At 36.3% G+C, this 24,998-nt stretch overlaps 3 protein-coding genes across 10 annotated transcripts in view; 2 read left to right on the top strand and 1 right to left on the bottom strand.

Annotated features, from left to right (window-relative positions):
* Window positions 1–6,026, top strand: part of C9H1orf146 (chromosome 9 C1orf146 homolog) — a 9,357-nt gene extending 3,331 nt beyond the window's left edge. For 2 of the 4 annotated variants that reach the window (XM_064664001.1, XM_064664002.1), the window contains exons 4-6: window positions 343–511; window positions 3,921–3,999; window positions 5,289–6,026. In XM_064664001.1, the coding sequence (XP_064520071.1) occupies window positions 343–511; window positions 3,921–3,999; window positions 5,289–5,408 (368 nt within the window). In that variant the 3' untranslated portion in view covers window positions 5,409–6,026. The other 2 variants (XM_064664003.1, XM_064664004.1) reach the window with 2 other exon arrangements.
* Window positions 6,016–24,962, bottom strand: GLMN (glomulin, FKBP associated protein). 4 transcript variants are annotated; one of them, XM_064663981.1, is made up of 20 exons: window positions 24,854–24,962; window positions 24,564–24,703; window positions 23,250–23,368; window positions 22,667–22,792; window positions 21,350–21,469; window positions 20,490–20,598; window positions 19,127–19,373; window positions 18,552–18,651; window positions 16,467–16,654; window positions 15,939–15,992; window positions 15,199–15,229; window positions 14,755–14,844; window positions 14,136–14,177; window positions 13,979–14,052; window positions 13,576–13,660; window positions 12,281–12,390; window positions 11,137–11,200; window positions 8,118–8,241; window positions 6,650–6,732; window positions 6,016–6,517 (listed from the first exon to the last, which is right to left on the bottom strand). In XM_064663981.1, exons 3-20 carry the CDS (start codon window positions 23,313–23,315, stop codon window positions 6,410–6,412), a joined length of 1,821 nt encoding a protein of 606 aa, XP_064520051.1. In that variant the 5' UTR covers window positions 23,316–23,368; window positions 24,564–24,703; window positions 24,854–24,962; the 3' UTR covers window positions 6,016–6,409. The 4 variants fall into 4 exon arrangements, with proteins under 4 accessions (XP_064520051.1, XP_064520053.1, XP_064520050.1 ...); XM_064663983.1 differs by having other exon boundaries at window positions 23,250–23,321; XM_064663980.1 differs by lacking the exon at window positions 24,564–24,703 and having other exon boundaries at window positions 23,250–23,321; window positions 24,737–24,951.
* The window catches only part of RPAP2 (RNA polymerase II associated protein 2), a 33,014-nt gene continuing 32,925 nt past the window's right edge, over window positions 24,910–24,998 (top strand). The window contains exon 1 of one of the 2 annotated variants that reach the window (XM_064663977.1): window positions 24,910–24,998. In XM_064663977.1, the coding sequence (XP_064520047.1) occupies window positions 24,950–24,998 (49 nt within the window). In that variant the 5' untranslated portion in view covers window positions 24,910–24,949. The other variant, XM_064663978.1, reaches the window with a different exon arrangement.

The raw sequence follows: 24,998 nt of genomic DNA, 5'->3' as shown, positions 1-24,998 counted from the left end.
AATTAATTCCTTTATAGCAGTTGCTTGTTCCTGAAGCATGTGCTTTCAAAGGCATTCAGATGTGTCTACTTTGAGTGGATTGAATAATTGGGGGTTTTTTTAATGTTATGGTAGAAAACTAACCTCTGAGTTATTTGTAGTTTTATCTTAAAATTACTAGTCATCAGTGGCCAAATCTCATGACTGCATTTCACTGTCAAAGATGTGTAAATTCATTCATGTGTTTTGTTCCATTGCCTTTTAAACTAATGGTTGAATTAAGAATTCTGCTTCCTGGTTTGTGGTAAGAACTTAATCCCATTATTGCCATGACAGGTACATTTACATGATTTTCCTCAATAGGTGTTGCATTTATACTGTCAGACACTCAAGATTTGCTTAGGACAGGGGAAGAACAGTTTTCTGAAAGAATTCAGAAGTTCATAGGCATTCATCGGAACAGTTTTCTGGTTTTGTCAGCTGCTCTTCATGGATCAGAAGAATGGAATGTCATGTTCAGGATTCAGAAAAGGTAAGATTTCAACATCAAACCAAACTTTTTATTGCTAGGAAGAAATGAAGCAGCACTCTTAGATTTGGGAATATTATTTTAGGAATTAATAGGACAAGAGGCAATTGGCAAAATTAGAAAGCATCCAAAGGAGGGCAACAAAAATGGTGAAGGGCTTGAGGGGAAGCTGTAGGAGGAGCAGCTGAGGGCACTCGGTGTGTTCGGCGTGGAGGAGACTGAGGGTAGACCTTATCACAGTCTACAACTTCCTCGTGAGGGGAAGAGGAGGGACAGGCACTGATCTCTTCTCTGTTGTGATCAGTGACAGGACCCAAGGGAATGGCTTGAAGTTGTGCAAGGGGAGGTTTAGGTTGGAAATTAGAATAAGGTTCTTCACCCAGAGGGTGGTTGGGCACTGGAACAGGCTCCCCAGGGAAGTGGCCACAGCACCAAGGCTGACAGTTCAAGAAGCTCTCAGGGACATGGTGTGACTCTTGGGGATGGTCCTGTGCAGGGTTTAAGAGTTGGACTCAATGATCCCTGTGGGTCCCTTCCAAGTCAGCATATCCTGTGATTCTTTACTGCACAAGTGACCATGCACTGGACCAGGTTGCCCAGAGAGGTGGTGGAGTTTCTCTCGCTGGAGATATTCCAGAACCATCTGGATGAAATCCTGTGCAATGTGTTCTACGACAACCCTGCTTGAGCAGGAAGGATGGACCAGATGAACCATTGTAATCTCTTTCAACCTTACCTATTCTGTGAATTATTTCCAGGAATACGTATTTTATTTTGCTAATATACTGGAAAATTATTTGAGGCATTAATAAAGAGAATATAAAGTGAGACAATCTGACATATTATAGGTAACAAAAGAGGATGTACCTCAAAACATAACAAGTAATATTCCCTTCAATCACTTTAGGGCTATGTAATATAATAAAAGTTTTCTCTTGAACTGAAAAATGAAGTAATTTTCTTAGCTCTGTCACCATCTTTTCATGGTCATTTTCAAAACAGAACAGGCAAGTTTACTTAATTAGAAAAGGCTTTATTGGCAAGTGCAGATTATTTACCAGCTTTTAAAATCTGTTTACTTGGAACAGTGTCTATTATACAGAGCTAGAACAATTGAAATAGTGTTATTTTTTACCAAAAGTATAAAACTGGACATTAAAACTGGTTTGTTTAAAACTTTTGTCTGGGATTTCTAAAGAAGCCTGAAAACTTGCATATTTCTGTACATACCTGCTGACAACAGTGATCAGACTGCTTGTAGTCAGGACTATTTTCTGGTAGGTACAGTAGCCCTAACTGCAGCTGACTGTCACTCTTGGCCTCAAGAAGTGACTATTGTAATGAAGTCTTTGATCTTTACCTCCTTGAAACAAACACCAGTTTCATTAAATCCCGGGCATACTGCCAAATGTTGATGAATAGCAGAGTGTATGGGATGAAATGTAAGAAATCTATTACCCATTTGTGAAAATGCCATACATTTTCATGAGAGGTCTTAGAAGTTCTGCCACCATTCAGCAAGAACCTGTTATTCAGCTGATGGCAAGGCTAATTTCTCAGTCTAGATTTTGGTTACATGCAACAGAATTTGTGCATCTGTTGATCACTAAAACACAATGTTTTGGAACTGTATTCCATTTGACAAGTCAGTAATCTTATTAAAATAAAAAGTTTTATCATTGCAAGCAATATCAAATTCATGTTGACAAGGCACAATTATATTTTAAATGCATTTGCTTTTTTACTACCTGGTATCTTGGAATTCTTCTGTTGTATGTAAAGCACTGACTGAGCTTCTGCATTGGTGGGGTTGAAACTTGTGCCACGTTCTTTCAAACTACAAGTCACCTGTTGGATTTGTTAAAAAACAGAACACCTTAGTACTCAGGTTGTCTTCTATTACTGTTTCTTTCTGCTCATCTATGGTTTTGCTGCAACTGGGGAGGGATTGTTTTTTATTATTAACAAGAAAATTATAGGATTCTTCATCAACAACATGAACACCTTCTGTAAGGTTGTGTATAGTGTGGGGGAAGCGGGAGAAAAGCAGTAGCTTAAATGAGCATTCCACTAATAACCTCAGTAGGTGTGTATGTTAGGTTTTTAACACCCTGGAGGAAAGACCAGACGTGTTCAAATGGCCAGTATTCTGTCTGTTAAACAAATTAATAAAACTAAATTTAGACCTGCTGTAATTAGAACTGTTTATAAAAACAGATTTTCATGGATCCAGGTAAATACATGTAACTGTTTCTTCGTTGCACTTTGTTCATTCATGTTTTGTTTAGCCCATTCTAGTATTAATAAAATTGCATCAATTTATTTCTCTAATCCCTGAATGTAAATCAAATCACAGTTCCTGCATCAGATTTTAGCAAAACTCAACCGGGACCTGGGTGCCTACTCTTAGGGAAGGACAGTGTCTGTAACAGTTTTGCTAATTAGAAGGGCAGACAAGTTCAGATGAGATACCTAACCAGCATGAGGTCTTAATGTGAGTGAGTCCAAGTCATCAGACAGATTGCAGGGAAGAACAGGTGGTAGGCACAAGGGGAGGTCACAGGGGAGTGTGCAACTGAGCAGCTGGGCACTTCATTTGGATTACATTTTTGCTTATTTAAAATTCCTCATTCTTTGTTGTTAAGTCCCTCTCCCGTTTTAGCTCTACAACAGAAAACAGCAGCAACACTGACGTTTTGTCAGTGTTACAATACACTTCAGGTACCAGTCTGAAGGAGAGGCTCTGTGCTTCCCTAAGCTTTGATCTCTCCATGACTGCACTGAATGACTGCACTTAAAATCTTCAGATTCCATTCTCAAGAACGAATGCATATGAATAACACTATTTATAGAAAGAGAATGAATTTTAGGTCAAAGTATTTGAGTGAAAAAGCCCTTGCATGAAAGTAAATTATCCCATTATCTTAACCTCATCTGGAATACAGGTTGTTTTATTTATAGTAAACTACAAAGATTTTTAGCTCAAATCCTGAAGTATTTTTAGCACAGTGTTTTAGATACTTTCCTGTGTTTTTCCAAAGCCATAAAAATAACCCACATATTTTTTACTGCCACTGAGAATAGTCTTCAGCAGTATCACAGAAGAGGGTTTAGTTCTCTCTGAGTGTAAACACGCTTAAGAAGTGCTGACTGATTGTCCAAGAGCCCTAGATAAAGAAATGAGCCTTTCCAAATCCCACCTAAATAAGTGGTACAGAAATGGGACAGATGGCTATACAAACAGCATGAATTCTCCACTTGCTTTTAAGAATAAAAACAGTCTCTACGTAAGTAAAATTGCACAGTAAAAAGTTGTTTACAACATGTGGGGATGCAGTTTGAGTTTTATAGCATAACTAATTAAATACACATTCTAAAAGTAACCTTAACTTTAATTTATTTTGATGTGCAGATTCCTGGGCAGTAATTTACGTGTAATACCAGTTCATAATCCTGCTGAAACTGTTAAATTAATGCTAACTATGGCTAAGGTAAGTCCCTTTGCATATACTTAAAAATATTAGTATAATAATCAGGAAAAGCCAAGAACTATAAAACATTTGGTTTTCCTTAATGGAACTTTGGGTTATACTGACCACAATCCATTAATACACTGAGGTAGAACTGAACGTTTAGGATCTTATGTTTTAGCTGAGTCTTTAAACTATTGTTAAAGGTAACTTAAAAGCTCTTAATAGCATCTGCAAAGACACATATTTAAGACCTCATTTGGCTCTTACCACTTAAGTTAGAATGTCTTCATTTACTAGTGCACAACCAGCATAAGATTTAAATATGTAATGACTTCAACTTAAAGTAAAAATGCTACCTTAAAAATTAGTTACAAGTAGTTACTTGTGAATTTTTAGTGATGCACACACTAGTATATTACTGCTACAGCTTACTGTCATGTGTCTCTGGATCTGCAACATATCCAGTATCAGCAACATATTATTAATTAAATCTATTTACTGAAACTCTTTAAAGACCATTTTTCCATGAAAACTCTTAACTTTAGATATGAACTGTATCAGTACTAGCAGTATCCCATGTACCAAAACTAGAAAGAGCAGGTTGAATGACTTGTTAGGAAGGAATCAAAAACTAATTTACCTTCTATGCTTTCCTGAAATGGGCATCTCAAAATAATAAGCATTAACCTATTCAGAGTATGCATCATTTTAAAAGCGTGTAAGCTTCATCTCACTTAATGTATGGCAAAAGTTAAATACATATTACAATGTTGAACATTGTACTTTTTATGGAATATAGTGATGCCCAGTCTCTTAATACAGCATTTACCTAAAAGCTTTTAAGATTACTGCTGAACCTATAAACTTGAATTTGCTTTTCTGCTTCTTTGGAACATTTGCACCAAACTGCAACAGGAGAGCCCTGTAAGAAGCAGTGACAGCACCTATCACCAGTCTGCTGGTTGCCATTACATTCTTTCTTACTGATGCAAAGCCAGTTTAATGAGCTCATCATTTGCCAGAGAATCCCTAACTGGTACAGGACCTAAAAATCAACTTCTTTTTGCCCCACTTGAACAGATATGGCCAAGGGAGCAATACCATCCAACTAATCCCAAGCCATTCCCACCTCCTGTTGAAATACTGTCACCTCTGTGTACATCACTCCTGAGTACCTACTTCAGAACGTGATTCAAATTTCACTGCTGAATAACTTTGCATTTGCACTATTGGAAATATAAGATGTTGAATATTCTATTACCTAGGAGTTACTGTGTCCTACTCATAATACTTTTCTTTTCTCTAAGATGACTTCCAAGCCACAAGCAGATGATACTCGTTACAAACTGGAAATGACAAAAGCCCAAATAATAGAAAAAAGTCCAGTTTGGAAGATGCTCCAGGAATACCAATTGCACTGTAATTAATTTAGTGTTTGGGGTTTTTATTCATAAATAGAGTGGCTACATTTTAAACAAAATATAGAATGTTCTTAAAAATATAGTTACGTTTCAAAAGACTATATACAATATATGCATTTGGAATGAAAATTCATATTAAATAACTATACAGTGAAAAATAGCATACTTGATACCAAATGTGCATTCCAAGCATGGGGAAAAGTGATTTAGATGCACTACAGAAAAGTCATCTTTATTTAACTTGATTCTGAACTTAGACTCATCTGTTTATAAATAATTTCCCAAAATATTTACTATGTCTTAAGGAAAACTTTATCATTAAAGATAAGTATGATCAGAACAATTCCAAAATACAGGTTTTCCCAGCATACACAGGTATTTGTATGAAATCTTACACTTTTTTAAACACAAGCATTATCTGTTTTGTTACTAAGTTTTAACATCTTACTTGGCTCAAAGTTGATGTGTTTTCCTTTAAACCTGGCTTCCTTTGCCAGAGTGTTTTACTATCTATAGATTGTATATTCTATACTGTTACTTAGCAATACCTTACAGTCTGTTTGCAAATATACAAGCTAGTTTGTCAACATAAAAACATGCTAATAAAAATACCTTATGCTTTAACAGTGCTTTTTAATTAATGGTTCTTCAGTCACTTTATAAAAATGTTTGTAATTCACAATACCAGTCAGTAACTCTAGCTAACAAATTCTGAAAATGTAAAGAAAAAAAAATGCCCAACCATACCTCCCTGCCACAACAGAAGAGCATACCCCCACCTTGTTTAGTTTCTAAACTTAAGAGAAAGCATCAAATTCTGAAGAGGAGTAAACAGACCATATTTGTGAATCACATGCAACAAGACTTATGAAGAGCAGCATTTGCAATTCTTCTGGAGGCCACTCTAAATTGCTCCTCTTTAAAGGCTGGTAGCCTCCTTTGCAGCTAAAGTCTCCCAGCCTAAATGAACTTGTATGGAGTATGTTCATTCATATACTTCAGCTGACCTAACTATTTTCATCCATTACAGCTTTTATTTTCACTTCAATGAGTTCTTCTACTCGAGCTAGAACACTTTCTATTAAATCAAATGTGAAGAGCGCCGAGTGTAAAACCTGAAATGACAAAAAAGATCAGTGTTACTTTTATTAGATTTTTTTTTAACTCGCTGTACATCTACTTTTGTCTTCACATTGAAAAGAAGATGGCAATACTTCTGAATAGCTCTGAAGGAAACACAAACTAACCTGAAGCTGCATTCCAGTAGTCATGGCAGGCATCTTTTCCCCACTAACAGTTACAGAACAAACTGTGTTAGAACTGTGGGCCTCTGTAGAAGAAAATAACCAACATGACTCTTAGAATGAAAAGAATATTCAATATATTAGAATTTTGAGACAGTAATTGTTAAGAACACAAACCTAGGGATTGACCAAACAGAATGGAAGGTGCTGAACCTTCAGAGGAAGGCAGTTTGAGCTGGATGCTCTCTCTACACTTTCTATAACATGAACACCTACATAACTAAACAGGCAAGATCTGCAACTCAAAACAATTTATACAGCTCAAATTCTCTTGGAAAGGAAAAATAAATTTTATATGGTCAGGTTTTGATATATTTTTAAAATTTCCACATCCAGGGAGGCAGTAGGAGGTTCTTAAGTTTGATTTAATGAATCCAGACATGAAATACTTATTTTATTAAGAAAAGGCTGCAGGCTTCTCTGTTTCAGACAGATTACTTGCAGCAGGCTAAACTATAAGGACAGATCTGAAAACTAAGGGGAAAACCTCTTACATTCAGACCATATATTTGAAATAAAACATAATTCTTACAAAGATTATACACTGGGGAAGAAAGGTAAACCACTTAAGGTCACAAGTTAGATGTCCTCCCCTGAACTCAAATCTTTTTATACTTTGTCAAAGGCTAGAGAAATGTAAGAGGGACTTAAAGAAAAAACTTCCTGATTAATTTGGAAGGACTCCCTTTAGAAAGATATACATAGGTTGCCTTCAGACAAAAAACCCTTCTTTGCCTCATACTTCTATGGTTTACTACAGAATAGGGTAAGACTAGGGGCAAAAAGCTGTACTGACATTTTTAGTAGCAGATGCAAATTCCTTAGGCTGTCTTTATACTGGAGACCACAAGGAACAGAGGATCTGACATACAGAGAGATTGCCTAAAGCAGCTTCAGCTCTAGTGCCCCATGCAATGTGTCTGCTTAACCCAGAGCAGAAACTGATTCTGTGTGTCAGATTTTAAAAAAAAAAAATTAAAAAAAATCCAGATTGTAATGCCTCAGGCTTTAGAGAGCACTGTGTCACTTATTTCTTCTCTTGTTAACCTCCCCACACCTGGTATGAAACCTAAGGGCCATGTATTCAGAGAGACTGAGTTGCTCCTGTGGAACATTAAAATCAAAAGTATAAATGCAGAACAAGCTTTGAAGGTCTTCATGTGACAGTTCTGTTAGGTTTCCATAAGATTTACAAATGTGATGACAGATAAACAAGTTCCGATTTTCTGACCAATTATGAAAAATTTTAATATCAAATATAGCAACTGCTGAATTATTATCTGAGGTTTGGAACAGCATCAACAGTTAAATAAAACATGATCTATACAGCACTCACCAATTCTTTGTTTCCAAAGGATTATCAAAGTCTCTAGATACGAACAAAACTAAGGAAAAAAACCCAACAACTAACCTTTTCTGTTTTCTTTCTTATTTTTTATTTCTGCTTCATAATGTGCCTTTGACATATTGAGTCCTACACGCAGTGGTTTTAAAAAATTCTGCTCGATCCTGGTGAGTGTGGTCCATACACCAGTCTATTCAAACAGAACAGAGGAGGTTACAAATCAGTTTTAATGAAGCATTGCAATACTAAGTTTTTGAGCACAAGTTTTTCAGCTAGTCTTTATAACAATGAATAGCATTGTGACAGATATTTAAGCTCTCCCTCTCCGTTATTTATTTGTTGATTGGAGGATGAAGCAGTTAAAAGAAAAGGGGGAGGAGGGGGAACTTGGTATGTAGGCTGATAACTACAGCAATGGAAAGGCACATTTAAAGCTTGATTTTGTAAACAAAGCTGAAGGGATCTTGATATGCTGGAGGGGATACTTAGCCACTTTCTCAGGCTGGAATCTCTACAGCAAGTAAACAGCAGTTGTAGGTTCCTCTCAGATAATGAGGCAGCAAAATGGAACAAATATTTACATTAACGTTCCACTGTATTGCAATGCCATATGAAAGTTCTGATGAATATGCTCCCCAAATGCCTATATTGCATTTAAAAAGCTTTGTAGGAATGTTACTAGATATGCTACTACCACATCCTTAGGCACAGTACAGTAGCCAAAGTGACTATGAACTTCTCCCCAGTTTGGCATGGGTGGAAAGAACAGTTCACAATAATGGCCTTCATGAAGCAAGAGATACAAGGAAAAGGTGCTCAAAAACAAGGTTGTTCAGGGTTACACAGCACAAGAGGAAAACTCCTCTGCCTGGGCACCTTACAAGCTTGTAGTTACAAAACTGCTGTAGAAGGAAACAAACACACAGCAGCCTTTGTGTCCTTAGATATAGAGCCACTTATACAACTCCTTTCTTCAGGCAGTATCCACAAAGGGCAGAGTAAGGACGATAAAAATAAGAATTCTCAATGTTAAACACAGTGAGTCCACTGATGGCAGTGGAAAATTCATCAAATTTTAATACCAAATGACAGAAAGTCAACTGGTCAAGTAAGAAAAACAGTAATTACTTCCACCAGAATGTGGCTATAAAAAGGAAATAGCTTTCTGGAAAAATTTTTGAACTTGATTAATGAAATACTTGTTACACAGCAATAAAAAAATCTGAACTGACATGAAAGGAGGCGTTTTCTTTCTGCCCCACTTGCACTATATGAAGAGAGACAGGGAGGAAGTCAAGAAGAACTGACAGGGCTTTTTTGCCAGGAAACCCTCAGATGTGATGCTATTTTCTCCTCAAACTGTAGGGACATTCCTTTTGCCAGGTACTAGACAGCACTGCTAGAGCAGTTTAGTGCTACTATCTGTAAGTTTTTATTAAGAATAAAAGAAGAATTCTCACCTTTCTCACAAAGCTATGTATTTACATGAAACTGAGTGGACCATAATAATTACTTAAATATGAGAAATAGATATAATCTATCAAGATTAACTAATAATATAAATAGTAAATTAGAAATGCACCATTTTCGTTACTGTTCTGGCAATCAGTGCAAGTTACATTGTTATTATTCAATTTAGACCAATAACATTATTAGGCACTTATAAAACTTGTATACCCAGATCTCGAAGTAGTCTAAAAGTAGATCAGAAGTTTTTTTCTGTATGTTAGAAAACAGAACATGACATGCTGAAATCCATCAGTCCAAACATAAAGAACATCAAGGAAATGAGAGAGAGCAACAAAACACCTTAGGATACTTATCTACTGGTTAAAATACTCATATGACCATGATATTGCACTTATGAACCATCTGCTATCAACCCACTTGTCAAATTCCAACAAGTTCTCCCTCAAGCATCCAGGAACACATTTGCATCAACTGCAGGTGGACAGGACTGACTGTACACAAAGCCACAGATCCATCCTGAAATGCTGCACTGATCAGCTACACAGCAGCTGAGGAACAAATACTGGTAGAGGAGTGCAAAGTGTAAAACGTGTCCCTAACTGTTTCAGACAGAAAACACAAACACAATGGAGAAGAAAGAGGCAGGGATTACAGCTAAAGCTGCTGCTTTAAATTGAGGTTGCACAATATTACATGAGTAAAATACGTAAGGACAGTTTCAATTTCTTAAATATATTGCAGAGTATTTCTGAAATACCTACATTCAAACATTCACACACAGGAAATGAAGGTAAAGAGGCAGAGCTATAATAAAAACATGGGTAAACTGCAGTGGTGGGCAGTTTAGGCTGGCAGGTTACCTTTGTGCATAAAATGTTCTAGGCTGTTTCCAGTAAAGCAATGTAGCAGAAAATTGGATGGGTCTGGCCATTCCTTTTGTAACTTCAGCAGATGTATCTTACAGACAAGAACTTTTTTGATGCTAATACCTCGAGAAACTTTTAATATGTACCTATCACACACCTGCACAATTGCTGTAAATACAGAATATTGTTTTGCACAGCTAAAAACTAGTTAAATATGATTTTTTAATATTTTCTCAGAAATCCTAACAACTTTTAGCATATTGCACAAGAAGTACTTTTCCTAAAATGAATTAAATGGATTTCTTGAACTGCCAGGGTTTGTATTATTATTATTATCATCATCATCATTGCTATTATTATTTTTATTATTCAGAAATCCACTTGGAGCTTTTGGGGGATACCAGCAATAAGCAAGAGTAACAAATTTTTTCTCATGGGAATGCTTGATGGGTATGTGATTTTGTGGTGACATACTCTAATGTTATGGACACAGACCACAGTTTATGAGGCAGAGTAAAAGGATTAGCTTGTTTACAGTCAGAATATGAATGCAAACAAATTTCATCAGAATAAAATAACACATCACATATTTTCTAATTCTTTTAATTAAAAGCATCACTTCTGGCCAACTAGCCATTGCAAAGAAAAATGCAAAGACCATGTTTTCTGAATCAAGGATAACAGTGTTCACGTGAATCCAGCTCTCACATCTCAGCTAATCAATCATTTTCAAATCACTTGGTACTTACTTGATTATCACTTTCACAATCCTTAATGACTAAGTATCTCAGCAGATTTAGCGATGCCATAATCCTGTGAATTAAAAACATACTGTTTATAATCTAGACAGAGATTTATACTACAGGGACAATAACTTAAATTGTTCATTAGCCAGATATCCTAAAAGTATCCATTTGTACAAAACACTCGTCTGTTGAGCAATATAGCTTAGTCTAGAGCACCAGTGATGTCCACACAACAGTTCACACTTTGCAAGTAAATAACTGTCATCAGATTGGAGAAAGCTGCTGATTGTGAGGGAAAGAGTCCCCTGAAGAGACAGAATCTTATCACAGAACTTGTAATATGCATCACTAGTGATCCAAAGTTGATTTGAAACTAGTGTGACAGTTTTCTTTACTACCATACCGAATTTTTACCTTTGAGTGCTTTCTCAGATATGCTTTTTGCTTTTGTTTTTCCATACTTTTTAGCAGAAATTATTTATTGCCTTTTCCAGAAAAGAAGTACAATTACAGATAATACTTCTGCATTTTTTAATCAGTTATATGTCCATCTGGACTCCATCACCTTACTGATTTACAAGCCCAACCATTGCTCATCATATAAGATTTGTCCTATCAGGAGATTTTCAGAGATATTTCAGTTATTTTTTTATTTCTTAATTCCAATTATTTACTGTTCAGGTGGATCTGTATTCCCACTCATGAGATACTGGATTCCCAGCAGCAATCTGTGAAACAGCCTATAAGTTGCATCTGATAATTGTTCTTGCCTTGTATAAGACAACATACCACGTTGCTTTTATTCCTCCAACTGTTTCTGCAGAAAGCTGACAAATCAGATATTGCTCAAGAAATAATGCTTTGCTAATTAGTGTAATTTCACATCTGAAGTCTTATATCCTCAAGGAATGGAGGAAGAAATCCTTTTTTATTGTTAGAAATCAATGTAATAGCATTGTGACATTCTTCTATGCAGAGTTCATGGAAATAAATGATCATTTCCGTTTCTAGTTCTAAAAATTTAAAATACATTAATGTTGTCACTTCATTAGTTACATGACAGCATATGTCATTGTAGTAAGGCAGTTTAAAGTGTTTTTAAATGATGAAAAAAGGAGAAAAGCCTCTAACTGTCATTACAACTCACCTGTCTGAGTTTTGCAGAAGATCTGTCTCAGCACCTTCTGGAAGTGAAAGTACTAAATCTAGAAGGGAGATCAGGTGATGTCCTGTAAACCACACGTTATCATATTCCTTCTGAAAAAAACAATATAAAAAGTTTAGCTGAGTGCAAAATTTAAATCTTACATAATTTAACAACAATTTGTCTAAAAAAAGAAAAGGGATAGAATAATTGAACACTGGAAGCAGTATTTTCTAGTTACTACCTTGTGACTGAAGTATGCAAAGTAGCCTTCCATAATCCTCCCCAATTTGCCTCTGCATGTCAAGCTGTTCTTTCTTATTTTCTCAGAAAAAATTCTCCACCACTTTAGTGTTCCATCATCAATACAGTTAAAATTTGTTTACATAAACATAGCAAATTTTAGAAGGCATCCTTTTTTTTATATTGAGGAATGCAACAATTAATTATCTTTATCAGAGACTCTTCTTCATAACAGCAGTGTCACTGGGTTCTTTTAAATGTGAAATTTCAGAATACACTTTTACATATTCAATTTTAGTGCAAGCCCCTTTTGGAACAGTTTTCATCATGTTCACCCCTGCTGATTCAATATACAGGACACAGTATCATCTAATAAATAGTAATTCACTGTCATCTGGCAGAATTTTGCCAGCATAAAAGATGCATAAATTTACTAAATTGTCCTATTTGACAAAAGGCAGTATACTAGAGAATCAAATTTAGTTTGGAGAAGGCTCTAAGCAGTAAAAAAAAAAAGAGTTAATAATTTAGTTTTAATTAATTTTCCCAACTTCCCAGTATAAATGATTATAAAATGAGATATTTAAAAGGCTTTGATCTAGCTCCATCCCTTCTGATGAGTTTATCGCTTGCAAAGTACTTTATAATAAAATGCTGACTGTCATCAGAAAAACCAAGAAAAAATTAATAATTCTCCCTGGACTGTAGGACTTCAACTATATTCAAAAAATTAGGAACTATGGGGATAAAACAAAATACTGAGTAGTTCCACTTTAAGAAAAAAAACATACTTCCAAGCACAGAAAAGGTAATAATAACTTCTTAGAAAAATACAATAAGATTATGCAATTAAAAATATAACTATAAAATTAGAATGGAAATACATATATAAAAGGCCAAGGCGATATTTTTAACATAATTTCCCAATCTTATGTTTCTTTTCAAAGTGAATTTTTTTAATGCATCACTCAAGGTTTAAGCTGTAGATGTTTTCTTAACATAATACTGATAGAATTTTGAGATGGCAACTTGTTTTTTCGTGGTTACAGCCTCACCGTTAACGATAAGTGAATCTGATCTTTTATATTTTTAATAATGTATCCTTCCACACCAGCATGGTTGCTTGTCTTCAGTAAACACCTTCAAACAAACAAAACAAAGATATTATCTCTTCAAAGCTTCCTATGTAGTTAGTTCAACACTTAGATGACATTATGGGCTTATTCACTAAGTGGGAGTTTTACCACAGAAAAACTGGATGACTATGTAACCTTTAAACACTGGCTTACATAAGACAGGTGATTTTATGTGAGGCAATTGAAATTTATTATTTATCAAAAAATTAACAAGTAAAATTAATGTGACTTCTAGATGGAAACTGTCAGAAAACACTGTATGTATGTAATTAAACTGCACTAAGGCTGATATTACACAATCTACAGTAACTTGGATGCATACCTGAATAATGTATATTTTCCCTCACTGTCAAACTTGTCTATGAACAACTGCAAAATACTTAAACTCTTCTTTCTCTAAAGAAAACAGAGATGTTATCAGATGGATTCTCATTAAATAAATTCAGCACTTAACCCATTTAGTAGGTAACTTTACATACCAGATGCTCCATGGGACAAAGGGTCATAATTTTCACCAAATCCTGCAATGGGACAAAGAAAACATAATTTCTACTTACATACAGATCATTATATTAACACTAACTAAAATCTACTCAAGACAATAAAAAGTCCAAAAAAAACCCAAACAACAAAAACTCACAAAAACCAACCAACCAAACAAAAAAACAACCACAAACGACTGCACACTTGATTATGGGAAGATTCTCATCAGAGACATTCACATGAGATTCAGTGGTCAAAACCCCAGGGCTGATATGCAAGAACACAATCCTTGTACTGTTGGGTCCAAATCAGAACGTAGTCAAGCAAGGAAGAGACAAAAACAAGCAAGTACCATCTTTCAACTAAGATCTGTGCCCACCTGCTTCAGTGACCTGTACATAACATACACTAAGTATATTTTAATTGTCACTGAAGCTTCATGTTGCAGCAGGTAGAAAAGACAATCTATTCTATGCAGCAAGACACTGAAGGTTTCCATTTAACAACACAGGTGTACAAAGGTTCAGTAGCATGTGCTCTCTCCAACACCTAGAGGACAGCTAGGTATTATTTGTAACCAAACTCTGAGGATTTCTGTACATTGCTTCTTATTACCTGAGGTACATTAATAAAATCTCTGAATTCTAAATAGTCATGCAGAAGGCTGTTATCTTCCATTCTCAATAAACTGCTCTCAAACAGATCCTGCAGGTGGAAAAAAAATATGGCAATTGTATGCACATATAGAAGACATTAATCTATATGCTTAACATTTCATGGCTAAAACAGCTGTAAGTACTCATTCTGATATTGAAAGTTTCCAGGAGCTGCAGTTATAATAGTGATAATTTAAACATTTATGCAGGAGTGTAAAGTTCAAAAAATATAAGTATTTTTAACACTGAAGAATACCTAATTAAGCCTCAAAATATTTCTGGAACTATTATCTGAACTATCATTTGCACGTCTCTTAGAAGGGGAAAAAAGAGTTTTACCATTCCTTAAACTGAAAAAAATAAACATTCTAACATTGAAATTGAATTTAAAAAAACAACTTACAAGTCCTTTAGATAACATAGATTCTTCTGTTCTAGAAAAAAAAGTCAAATTTAAGTTTTTAATTAAAAAGACACTGTTGATATATTCAAAGATTTTTAGAATAAACTTGCTTATGTTAAAGTTGAACAATAGACTCTGCTCTTCAGGTCAAAATGATTTCTTTCCCCTCAGTATTTATAAATGCTCAATACAGGTATTGACATGCTGATTAACAAAGAAAATGAAACGGTGAGTATTCCTAAGGGGAAACTTGCCTTCTATAGCACTGCTAGAAGCTATCTGGTAACCCCACTGCTTAGAGAAGGCAAAATAATCACAATATATAGAAAAGTTCAGTTTCCTTTAGAAAGCCTGACCTTTAATCAGATTGTGTATCATGTCAGAATGCATTCAAATAAATAATATCACAATAGTCACCTTTAGTATTACAATAATTGTTACAGAAGTGCAAGTAAATATACACTAATTATTCTGCATGTGTTTAAACTACCTTAATTTTGCATTTTCCAAGTAAAGTTTCTAAAAATGCTATCACAATACATGATAAAAACAACATGTAAATATTTTAGAAAACTTCTACTTCTTAGTAGAAGAAGCCATCTTGTAGTGGAACTTGCCATTTTAATGCTCAGGTTTAAAAACCTCTACTGAACTTACATGGCATATTTGAAATTTGATTCTATGAATTACTATAAAAGATCACACCCATTACCTAGACCTGCAAATCCCACAAACTCTACCTTTTCAGTAGCACTTCAATGTGTGTCATATTACATAGCAGAAGGTATGATGGGCTAAAAGAGAAAAATTAGGTTACATTAAACTGCATTAGCCATATATGTTTGCACATAATTAATATATTTGACAGGATTGGTATTTTTTAAAAATTAAAATATCTTTCTAAAATTTTGAAATAGACAAAAAATTGTAAGTCAAATCACTGGTAGTAACTCTTACATGAAAACCGTCTATAAATATGTAATTGAACATTTAATATGCATTAATTTTCACCACATGATTGATCTCTGACAGTTTCTTTAAAAGGACAGCTCATCTAAAATTAAACTGTAATAGAGCAATCTGCAGGACTATGTTCTTTATATAAATAATATAAGCTACATAAAATATAAATGCACAAAGGTTGACATAAAACTAATACCAGTGAAATACAGTTTTCATTCATAACTGTTCACAAATAAAGTTCTTTTCTGCTCAGAAAGAATCTTCAAAGTACAGACTTACAATAAATGAGAAAGAATAGTTCTTACCTAAAAACCACTGGAAAGCATTCGATACCAAAATGCTGAACAAACATCAGATATGACAGACATGCCACAGAATCTGCAGAATTCTTTCGCTCTATGTCTGCAAACTCCTGATTCTCCCAGGGTGGACTTTTGCCTTTATGATGTAAAAACACTAATGGTATCAATTCTCTTATATTCCACAAAATGTTCTGAAAAAGAATGATAGATTGCCTACAGTTGCCTTTAAAATACCTGCATACCAAGTAAGTTTCAAAGCTTTAACTGTATTTACAGTACATTCTCTTGTACAGTACAAATTAAAATAAATGTGATATTTACGATATATACACATATGCACACAAAAAGAACCCTGCAGGAAAAATAACCCCCATTAGAAGACTGTTACTAACATAGCAAAGTGCTATTGTACATATTACAAAGAAATAGCAAGACAAAGGTCAGCTCACTCTTGCGGGGTTGCCAAAACAGAAGATTCAGGATCTCACGTTTTGGAAAACTAGGATTACACAAGAGGCCAAAGTATGACTTACTGACCTTAGTTTCAAATCCCACTACCCAATCCCATAAACACCAGAAGTAAATTTCTTAAGAAAACGAAGAAAATGTTAATTCATAATTAGTATTAAACACATGGTTTCAGACTATGCCCAAGAGAAAAGGCAGGATTAAAAGTCAGTTTTTCAGAGCACCCTTCAACTATCTTAACTATGAGATCATCTTCTGGTAATCCCTGCCTCCTTCCTGCACATCCTGAAAGTCCTGCAGTAAATGAAGTACAGGTTTCAGAAACAAGATTCTCTCTCATTGCACAACCTGACTGATCCACACAGCAGTTCCCACTCCCATGCTGAGGCATGCTGGGGGAAAAAAGTGGATGTGATCATGAGGGAAAACCCATTTTTTGTTGAAAAACAACCAAAAGTTTTGTCAACTACTTTGTGTGCTTCACTTCACAATCTTAACATCTAAATATAGAATTCTGTGAAAAAAATGCTTAGATTTTTAAATACAAATTGGAGAAAAAACACAGTTGCATCACAAGGCAATTTCCAGACCTCCTCTGTGTGCATGCACATTTGCATACATATTTATGTGTGCTTTCCTCATCCCAGCTAGCTCTAGGCCTTCCTTTTGAAGCTCATCAAGTTTTAGTGTGCCATTCCCTTCCCAAGTAACACCATGACCCAGCCTCATTAAGCTGTCTTTTTCTCAACCCATGAGTTTTTCTTCAGATTCTCTTCCCCACTCTGCCTGGGGGCCATAAGTGAGTGACTGGGTGGGGGCTTACCTGCCAGCTGGGGTGAAGCCACTAATTTGGATATGTGCAAGAAAGGAAATATTCTTTACCATATTCAAAATGTGAACAAAGTGCAGCTCTATGTGCAGTAACTTTATTAATCACATCTAGCCCTACTTCTGAAAACACACACATAATCTGTGTTCCAACATACACATGGACTGTACCTGACTATCTCCTTATAAGGCTTGGGTTTGCTGCAAATTGGAATAAACTTACCTTTACCCACATTAATCTTACTCTAATAAAATAGAGCTGCTATGTATAACATTCAAAACCAGTTACCAGAGTAACTGCATCGATAGCACGGAAGGGACACATGCTCACTGAATTTCCAGCTCTAGTCAAACATCAATTTAGATTCTTTGATAGTCAGCTGGCACTGCACCAGGCACATCAGAGATTTCACTCTGTGCAACACTTGGATTAAAGGTAACGTAGATTTTACCTTGTTGCAATACTGCAGCAAAGATGAGCCTTTAGATATACTAATAAATTCATACATCATCAAGAAAAAGCAGCAGTTAGAGCAAGGTTGCAGCTGCTGATTCAGAGAGCAGTGCAAACTTGTTCATCAAGGAGCAAAACTGTATATGAAAATTTGCAATTTCCACAGATGGTACCTGGAACAGTTCTAGAACTTTATCTACCTGCATTATCTTAAAGGACCAGTAAGTCACCCCACTAACCAATAAAGGAAGCAAAATGAGATCTAAAACAAACTACAGGTAATTCTGAACTAGACCACTGGTTTTGCAAACACTGCAATCCATTTTGACTGCACTTACTATAATTTCAGTTGCAAAATGCCGAAAAGGATGTTCTTCAATGCCTTCAAGTTGTTCAAGCTGAGCTGTCAATAATGGGTATTTCAGGCTTTTCATACAGCTGAAATAAAAAGGGGTGAAACTAAATCAGCAATATGGTCAAAAATACAGAGTATAGTAGTGTCATTAATGACCAAGAATAAAGTTTATACTCATAACATGCTCTATTTCTGGTATTCCAAGGAGAATTAAAAAACCCCAACATCTCCTGTAGAAGCATTCCTTAGACTTCACCTCCAGACTATGATTATCCTCACTGCTGAAAATCTGAGAAGCAGAGGAATACCAAATCAGCTTCACAGCACAGCAACTAATAGTTCTTTACCATTTCCCTGTACTAAAAAAGAATTGTTTTTACCTTTCTTCTCTCACTTCATAAATATATAAGGCCTATTTAGGGCTTCTTTTTCAAAATACCATGTTAGTGTAAGTTGACAGCATTATAAAAGGTGATTTATTTACTGCCTATGTAATAAATGCCTACTGACGATTTTGTAAAGTAATAGGAATATATCACACTGACATAAAATGCTCACAATTTTAATAATTCTTCTTTCAGCTCCATGTCATTGTATTCTGATGACTTTTCCATATTTTTAACAACTTCATTCACAAAGGGTTTAGCAAAGTCCACCACTGCATTACAACATAGACAAAGACCAAGTTTATCTTCTTGTATTTGTTGTTTTGTGTAAGGTACAGGTAAGGGAGTAAGCTGATTCATGATCATGGCCAACGACAAACCCACTGAGTAGGCCTTCTTGTTCTGAAGTTTCAAAAGCACTGGGGGAAAGGAAAAAAAAAAGGGGTAAAGAACATTTTGAGACAGAAAGTTATTACTTACTTAGTAGAGGAAAACATGAAGAAAAACAGTGTGACTACATAAGAAAGCACTTAGTTTCAAGGAAGGAGCTCACGTGAGCAAATCCAGCAAGACAAAATATCATCAGCAAGTTTAATGTGCTGTAGTTAACGCAACCATGTATTTGCAAATAACAAATATTAAAGCCATCACACATTTCAATGTTCTTCCTTTCTGCATAGCACCCTGATGAGGACTGAAAAAAATCTGCCTTTCTAGAACTGGGCTAAGTGAAATAATACTCCATTTATCTGACCTGGAAAACGCGTTTATTACTTGACTGCTTTTGTGCTTGGCAAAACCAGAGACACAGAAAAACAAAGCTCTCAGGTTTTCTGCTTAGAACTGGTCTTCACCCCATGGCAGAACCAACAGAGGCACTCCCAGACTGAGGAAGCAGCACCTGAGGCTCTCCATTTTAATGGACTCAGTACATGCTAACTGCAGATTTGCTATCCAAAAAATCACATATGCCTCTTGTTAAATTCTCAGAGATTGCTACAGTCAGAATTCAGCTTTCTACACAACACTTGGTTTCATCTCACATATCGAACCAGAAACTACCACTTGCTACCTACTTAGAGAGTGTCCAAACCCAATATTTTTAGTTTTCATATGTAAGCCAGAATAATGCTTCCCCCTCACCAATAACGTATTTCAGCATACTTCAGCTGAAAGGTTTGTACTATAAAAATATGAAACTGTATAAAAGTTAAATAATGAAGAATTTCACAAATCCATTTAATTCTCTACTTCTGTAACAATAGTATGAGTGCTTTACACCACATTCTTGTAACTGATAAGAAATAGTTGAATATTGCTTTTTCAACTGATGGTATTAACACCATCTAAAATCTTTTTCTAGCAGGCCAATATAAGCATGAAAGTTATACCTTGTGTTATTTTATAGAACATAAGATTGTAAAGCTTGTCAGCACAGGCATATTCTGAAACCATTCCAGCAAAAGCTAAACTAAGTTGATAAATAAATGAGAAAATAATCTAATTCAGAAATTGTACAATAAGCTGAGTCTTACCTGTCTGCAAAGGCTGAAGCAATAACATGACAGTTTGACACACTTGATCTCCAGAGGTCTGCTCGATTTGCTCAAGTAAACCCAAAAACAGTTCCTTTGGATTGCACAGCTGCAAGAGAGGAACTCAAGTTAGCTAACTCAGCTAAAATCGTGTCCTTTAGGTGAGTTTAACTCATCATGATGTGAGAACCACACCTCCGAAGCTGAGGCTGCCCATCTCCAAACGGAGAGCCCTGCCCACTGAACGTGCACCACGAACTCTGAATACACTGTACCTTTAAATCAAGGTGAGAGAATAAGCTGCCAAGAGCAGCTTATCCAAGTACAGATGTAGATCCATTATGCAAATATTGTTTGAACAGAATTGTATAAATACATTTGTATATTTGGCCTTTGGTGTGCTAGCTTTGTGGATTAATGATCCAGCCTTCTTTCTGTGCAGAACTGTAACTAAATCAAATCCCTCCATCCTGTGTGTCTTTTGGCTTTGTGTACTGGGTGAAATATCTCACTTTTCAGGGACAACAACACTGTATCTGTAGTAAGTAAGTGGCAGTTTTGCTTTGGTTGCTCTGACTACAGCAGTTGGCTATCAAAAATTTCGAGTGCTAGCTGCTGCCTTCTGGGTAATGCTCTGTCACTGTTTTACCCAGTTACTAATCTCAGACGTGTAAGACGTTAATTATCTCTGAGAACACTAAGCCTGTGTCTGCTTCAGATGAAACTGGCCCATGAATTTAATAGTTATGGGAAATAAGAAGAACCCAGAAACATTCATGCCCTGTTTTCTTTGGAAACTGGGGGGGAAATTACGACCTCTCTCTTTCCTACTATTATTGTATTATATTTCAAAACCATACCTGTGCCAACTGATCTAGTATCCTCAGGCAGTGTTCTCGCTTATCATCTTCTTCTTTATACGTGAAAATACATCTAACAAGAGGAGAGATGAGATTCCAACCCATATTCTTGATGATAACCTAAAGACCAGATTTTCAGAGAATAAACCAAAACTGTATGTCTTCTAAACCCATAAAGATTGCATATATAAAGAACAAAAGAGATAACAGATCAATCTCCTGGTTGTCACCAACACCACAGCTGTCACCGTCAGTGAAAATTTAACAACTATTACCATAAAGTTCTGTATTTGAAATACACTCTATTCTCTCCCCATACCTATAAATACAGTGCATAATTTGTATAAGTTTTCTTCAATTTATTAACATTAACATGTCAATATATACTTCTAAATGTCTATCACAATACATTTAAAACAGGACTGAGTACAGGAATTTTTCTGAAAGACTGCTTGGACAAATTATGCTTAACCTGAAGGGATTGAGATATTCAGTGGTTACTCCAAACTCACGAAATTCAAAACCAGACTGCAAACCTGCTGTAACACTGCTACAATATTCCATCCCTCATATCTCTGTACAATTTGGTATATTCTCCCAGCTCCCCCAGTGCCCACAGACACCAATAGCTCTTCAAGTACCATCAGCTTAGTTGGCTCTTACAATTTTGGCCAGTATTATTATATCCATCTGTGGTGGGCTGGTCCCAGAGAGCAACTAAGCACCCACCAGATGCTGGCTCACTCTCACCCCTCAGTAGGATGGAGGCAAGAATCTTATTGCTGAGCATGATGTTATATGGTATGAAATATCTCATCAGTTTGGCTCAGCTCTCCCAGCTGTGTCCCCTCCCAGCTTCCCTGTTTACTGATGGGGCAGAGTCAGAAACAGAGAAGGCCGTGATGCTGTGCATGCACTGGTCAGCAATAGCTGAAACACTGGTGTGTTATCAACACTGTTTTGGTCACAAATCTAAAACACAGCCCTATACAGGCTGCCATGAAGAAAGTCAACTCCATGGCAGCCAGATCCAGTACACCATCTGAAATCCCTGTCCTGCAAAAGAGGGACACTGTCAGCTTCTCCTATTTATGCTTTTGCCCTTCCTTTTCTCTTTGCGTCACTTACTGAAAAATGGTTTTGTTAAGATTACCATGATTTGGGTTCTCTACCTAAATCACAGAATTTAACACAGAGCAACTTATTAGCTATTCGTAAGTACAGCCTTGCTTCACAGTGAAAGTAGCTTTCCCTCCTTAATAAGCAGTTTTATGCATTTAACTGTGTTAATGCACAACTAATAGACTGTAAACTCACCTTATTTTTCTCATTTTGAATGACTTCTAATAGCTGAGCTGCATAGCCATCTTCTAAACATTTCTGACCTGCCACCAGGAACAGATTAAAATCTTCTCCTTTGAAATCAGCTTCTTCCAGAATTTGCTAGAAAGAAAATATTGACACTTAACTCCATGCTTATAAAAGTCAAATAAGAAAATACATGCATTCATTTCAAAATTAAATGTTGTAACTTACATACATTTTTCACGTGTTAAAAAAGCTACCAAGAGTTACTACAGAAGACAAAGCAGTATTTCAACAGCACTTTTTAAGTGTAGACTACAGCATACTGTTTGGAAGATATATTTTCTACAATAACCTCCTTCTGTTCCTGGGTGCAAGAACACTTCTTTCTCCAAGAAGCAGACGTTATCAAGCATCTTAGGATAAGCACCACAGAGAAGTCAATGAAATATGGAGGCTGAACTTAGCTGCCTAATGAGGGTAGCTCTGCTAACAACTGTCTTTGCTTTGAGGTCATTTTGGTTTTACTTATAATGTACGAAGAGAAATGCACACTGCTTACATTTGTTACTTTTAAGGAAAGAAAACTACTTACGCATCTTTGTATTATGGCTTGAAGTTCGTCAACTGCCATTGTAGTTTGACTGTGTTCTTCTGGCATCAAAAACTATTATAAAGAGTGAAGTATTATATCACATGAATTTAAAACAGATGCTGAAAAATAATTACATTATAAAAAAAAGTCAAGAGAGGAACAAGAACAACCTAGACAGATATTAAGAAGACTACACGATTAAAAAATATGGAAAAATGCATTTTTAGGAAGTGTAAGCTATATTATTCTACTCCCCATATTTGCAGGAGATAGTATTACAGTCAGGAAACAACCTGCATTCTATGTACAGGGAAGTAATTTTTCAAGTATTATCTAGGTCTTTTAAGAAGTTTGGAGGCTTTAGCTACCACTTTAGGCACACACATTGAAAACCGCAGCTAATACAGAGAGAGCCTGCACGCCAAGTGTGGATGCTCATGACACACTACACTTCCTGTGACCAAGTTCTGAACAGAGAAGCTCCTGCTCAGCCCTGACTGGAACACTTTAACCCGGTGTCTGGGATGTGCACAGCTGATGCAACCACCGTGCCAGTTTATACCAACAGTCCAATCACAATTACAAATGCAGTATCATTTATTTCTTTCTAGTGTTTACGGGGGGGTAGTTCAGTGGCCTTTTACCTCTAGGTACTATAATTCAGAACTAAAACCAATTAAGTTAAACATTTGAGTAATATTAAGTACATATAAAGTTTTACATAGCTAGGACCACAAATTACAAATAAAATCAAGCTTGGTTTTATTTATCCCATGTGATATATCATAGCAGCAGTCACAATCTTTATAGCTTCAAGTAATGCCATGGTCCTAAACCTGGTTATATGATGACTGTGAGTGTCAATTAGCCATACACATGGTTAATTAGCTATCTATTCATCAAAACACAGACACCTCCATATAAAGTCCTCAACCTTTCCTCTTATGTTTGACCTAAGCTACATCAGACACCACCTGGATAATAATCTAGCTGGGTGATTACACGAAGGGGGCAATTCATGAAAGCTCAAAAAGCATTAATTATCTTAATAATTTCTTAATTATACCAAGAATAAACAACTCCCCTTCTATTCTCGACGGCCTGATTTAACATTTTATGTCGTTGAAACCTATCCATTGTACTTAGCCTGTCATATTAACTTGGTCATTACCACATACTTTACTACTACATGCTGTACTATTCGAGCTCTTCATTTCACAGAACGGTACTAATCCTTCCAGAACAATTTAAATGTTCTTTCTAACGCGAACAGTGGTGCATTTTCACCCCTGAGTAACTTCACAAGGTACTTACAGCCTTGGACCGTGCTCCGAGCACCCACCGTGCTGCTGCAGGGATTTACCGGCCCAGCTCGCAGATGGTCTCCGGCCTTAATACTTAATCCGGTTTCTAACTAAATCTTTTCGGAGGTTTCAGCGGCAAGTGGGCAGAGTCTGGATCATGTGAAACGTTCTATTAATACTCACCAAACTGCCTCCTGATAAACATACACCGCAGCCCCTTCCCTCGGCGGTACAACACAGGGGCTGCCGGCGTCAGCTCGTAACGCGCGGCTGAACTAAAAACCATGGAGCAGCCCTCACCTCAGCCCGAACCGGCCGGACCTCCGAGCTCCGCGCCGTCGCCTCTCCCAGCCCGGCTCCGCCCCGGGTGAGAGGTCGGCGGGCGGGGCGGCGGCGATGGCGATGATGGCGGCCGGGACGGGCCGGCCCCGCCGGCGGCGCGCAG

This window comes from Pseudopipra pipra, chromosome 9, assembly GCF_036250125.1.
Source record: "Pseudopipra pipra isolate bDixPip1 chromosome 9, bDixPip1.hap1, whole genome shotgun sequence".
NCBI lineage: Eukaryota > Metazoa > Chordata > Aves > Passeriformes > Pipridae > Pseudopipra > Pseudopipra pipra.
Note: the sequence above shows the minus strand (reverse complement) of the source record. Positions and strands in the feature narration are given on the sequence as shown.

What these genes read in the sequence shown, in the direction of transcription:
- GLMN (XM_064663981.1), bottom strand. Translation starts at nt 23,315, where the DNA reads ATGCCAGAAGAACACAGTCAAACTACAATGGCAGTTGACGAACTTCAA. An exon ending in TACTAGATCAGTTGGCACAG is followed by an intron (nt 20,599 to 21,349) that starts GTATGGTTTTGA and finishes CCTCTCTTGCAG; the next exon opens with CTGTGCAATCCAAAGGAACT. An exon ending in GCTTCAGCCTTTGCAGACAG is followed by an intron (nt 19,374 to 20,489) that starts GTAAGACTCAGC and finishes CCTTTCCCCCAG; the next exon opens with TGCTTTTGAAACTTCAGAAC.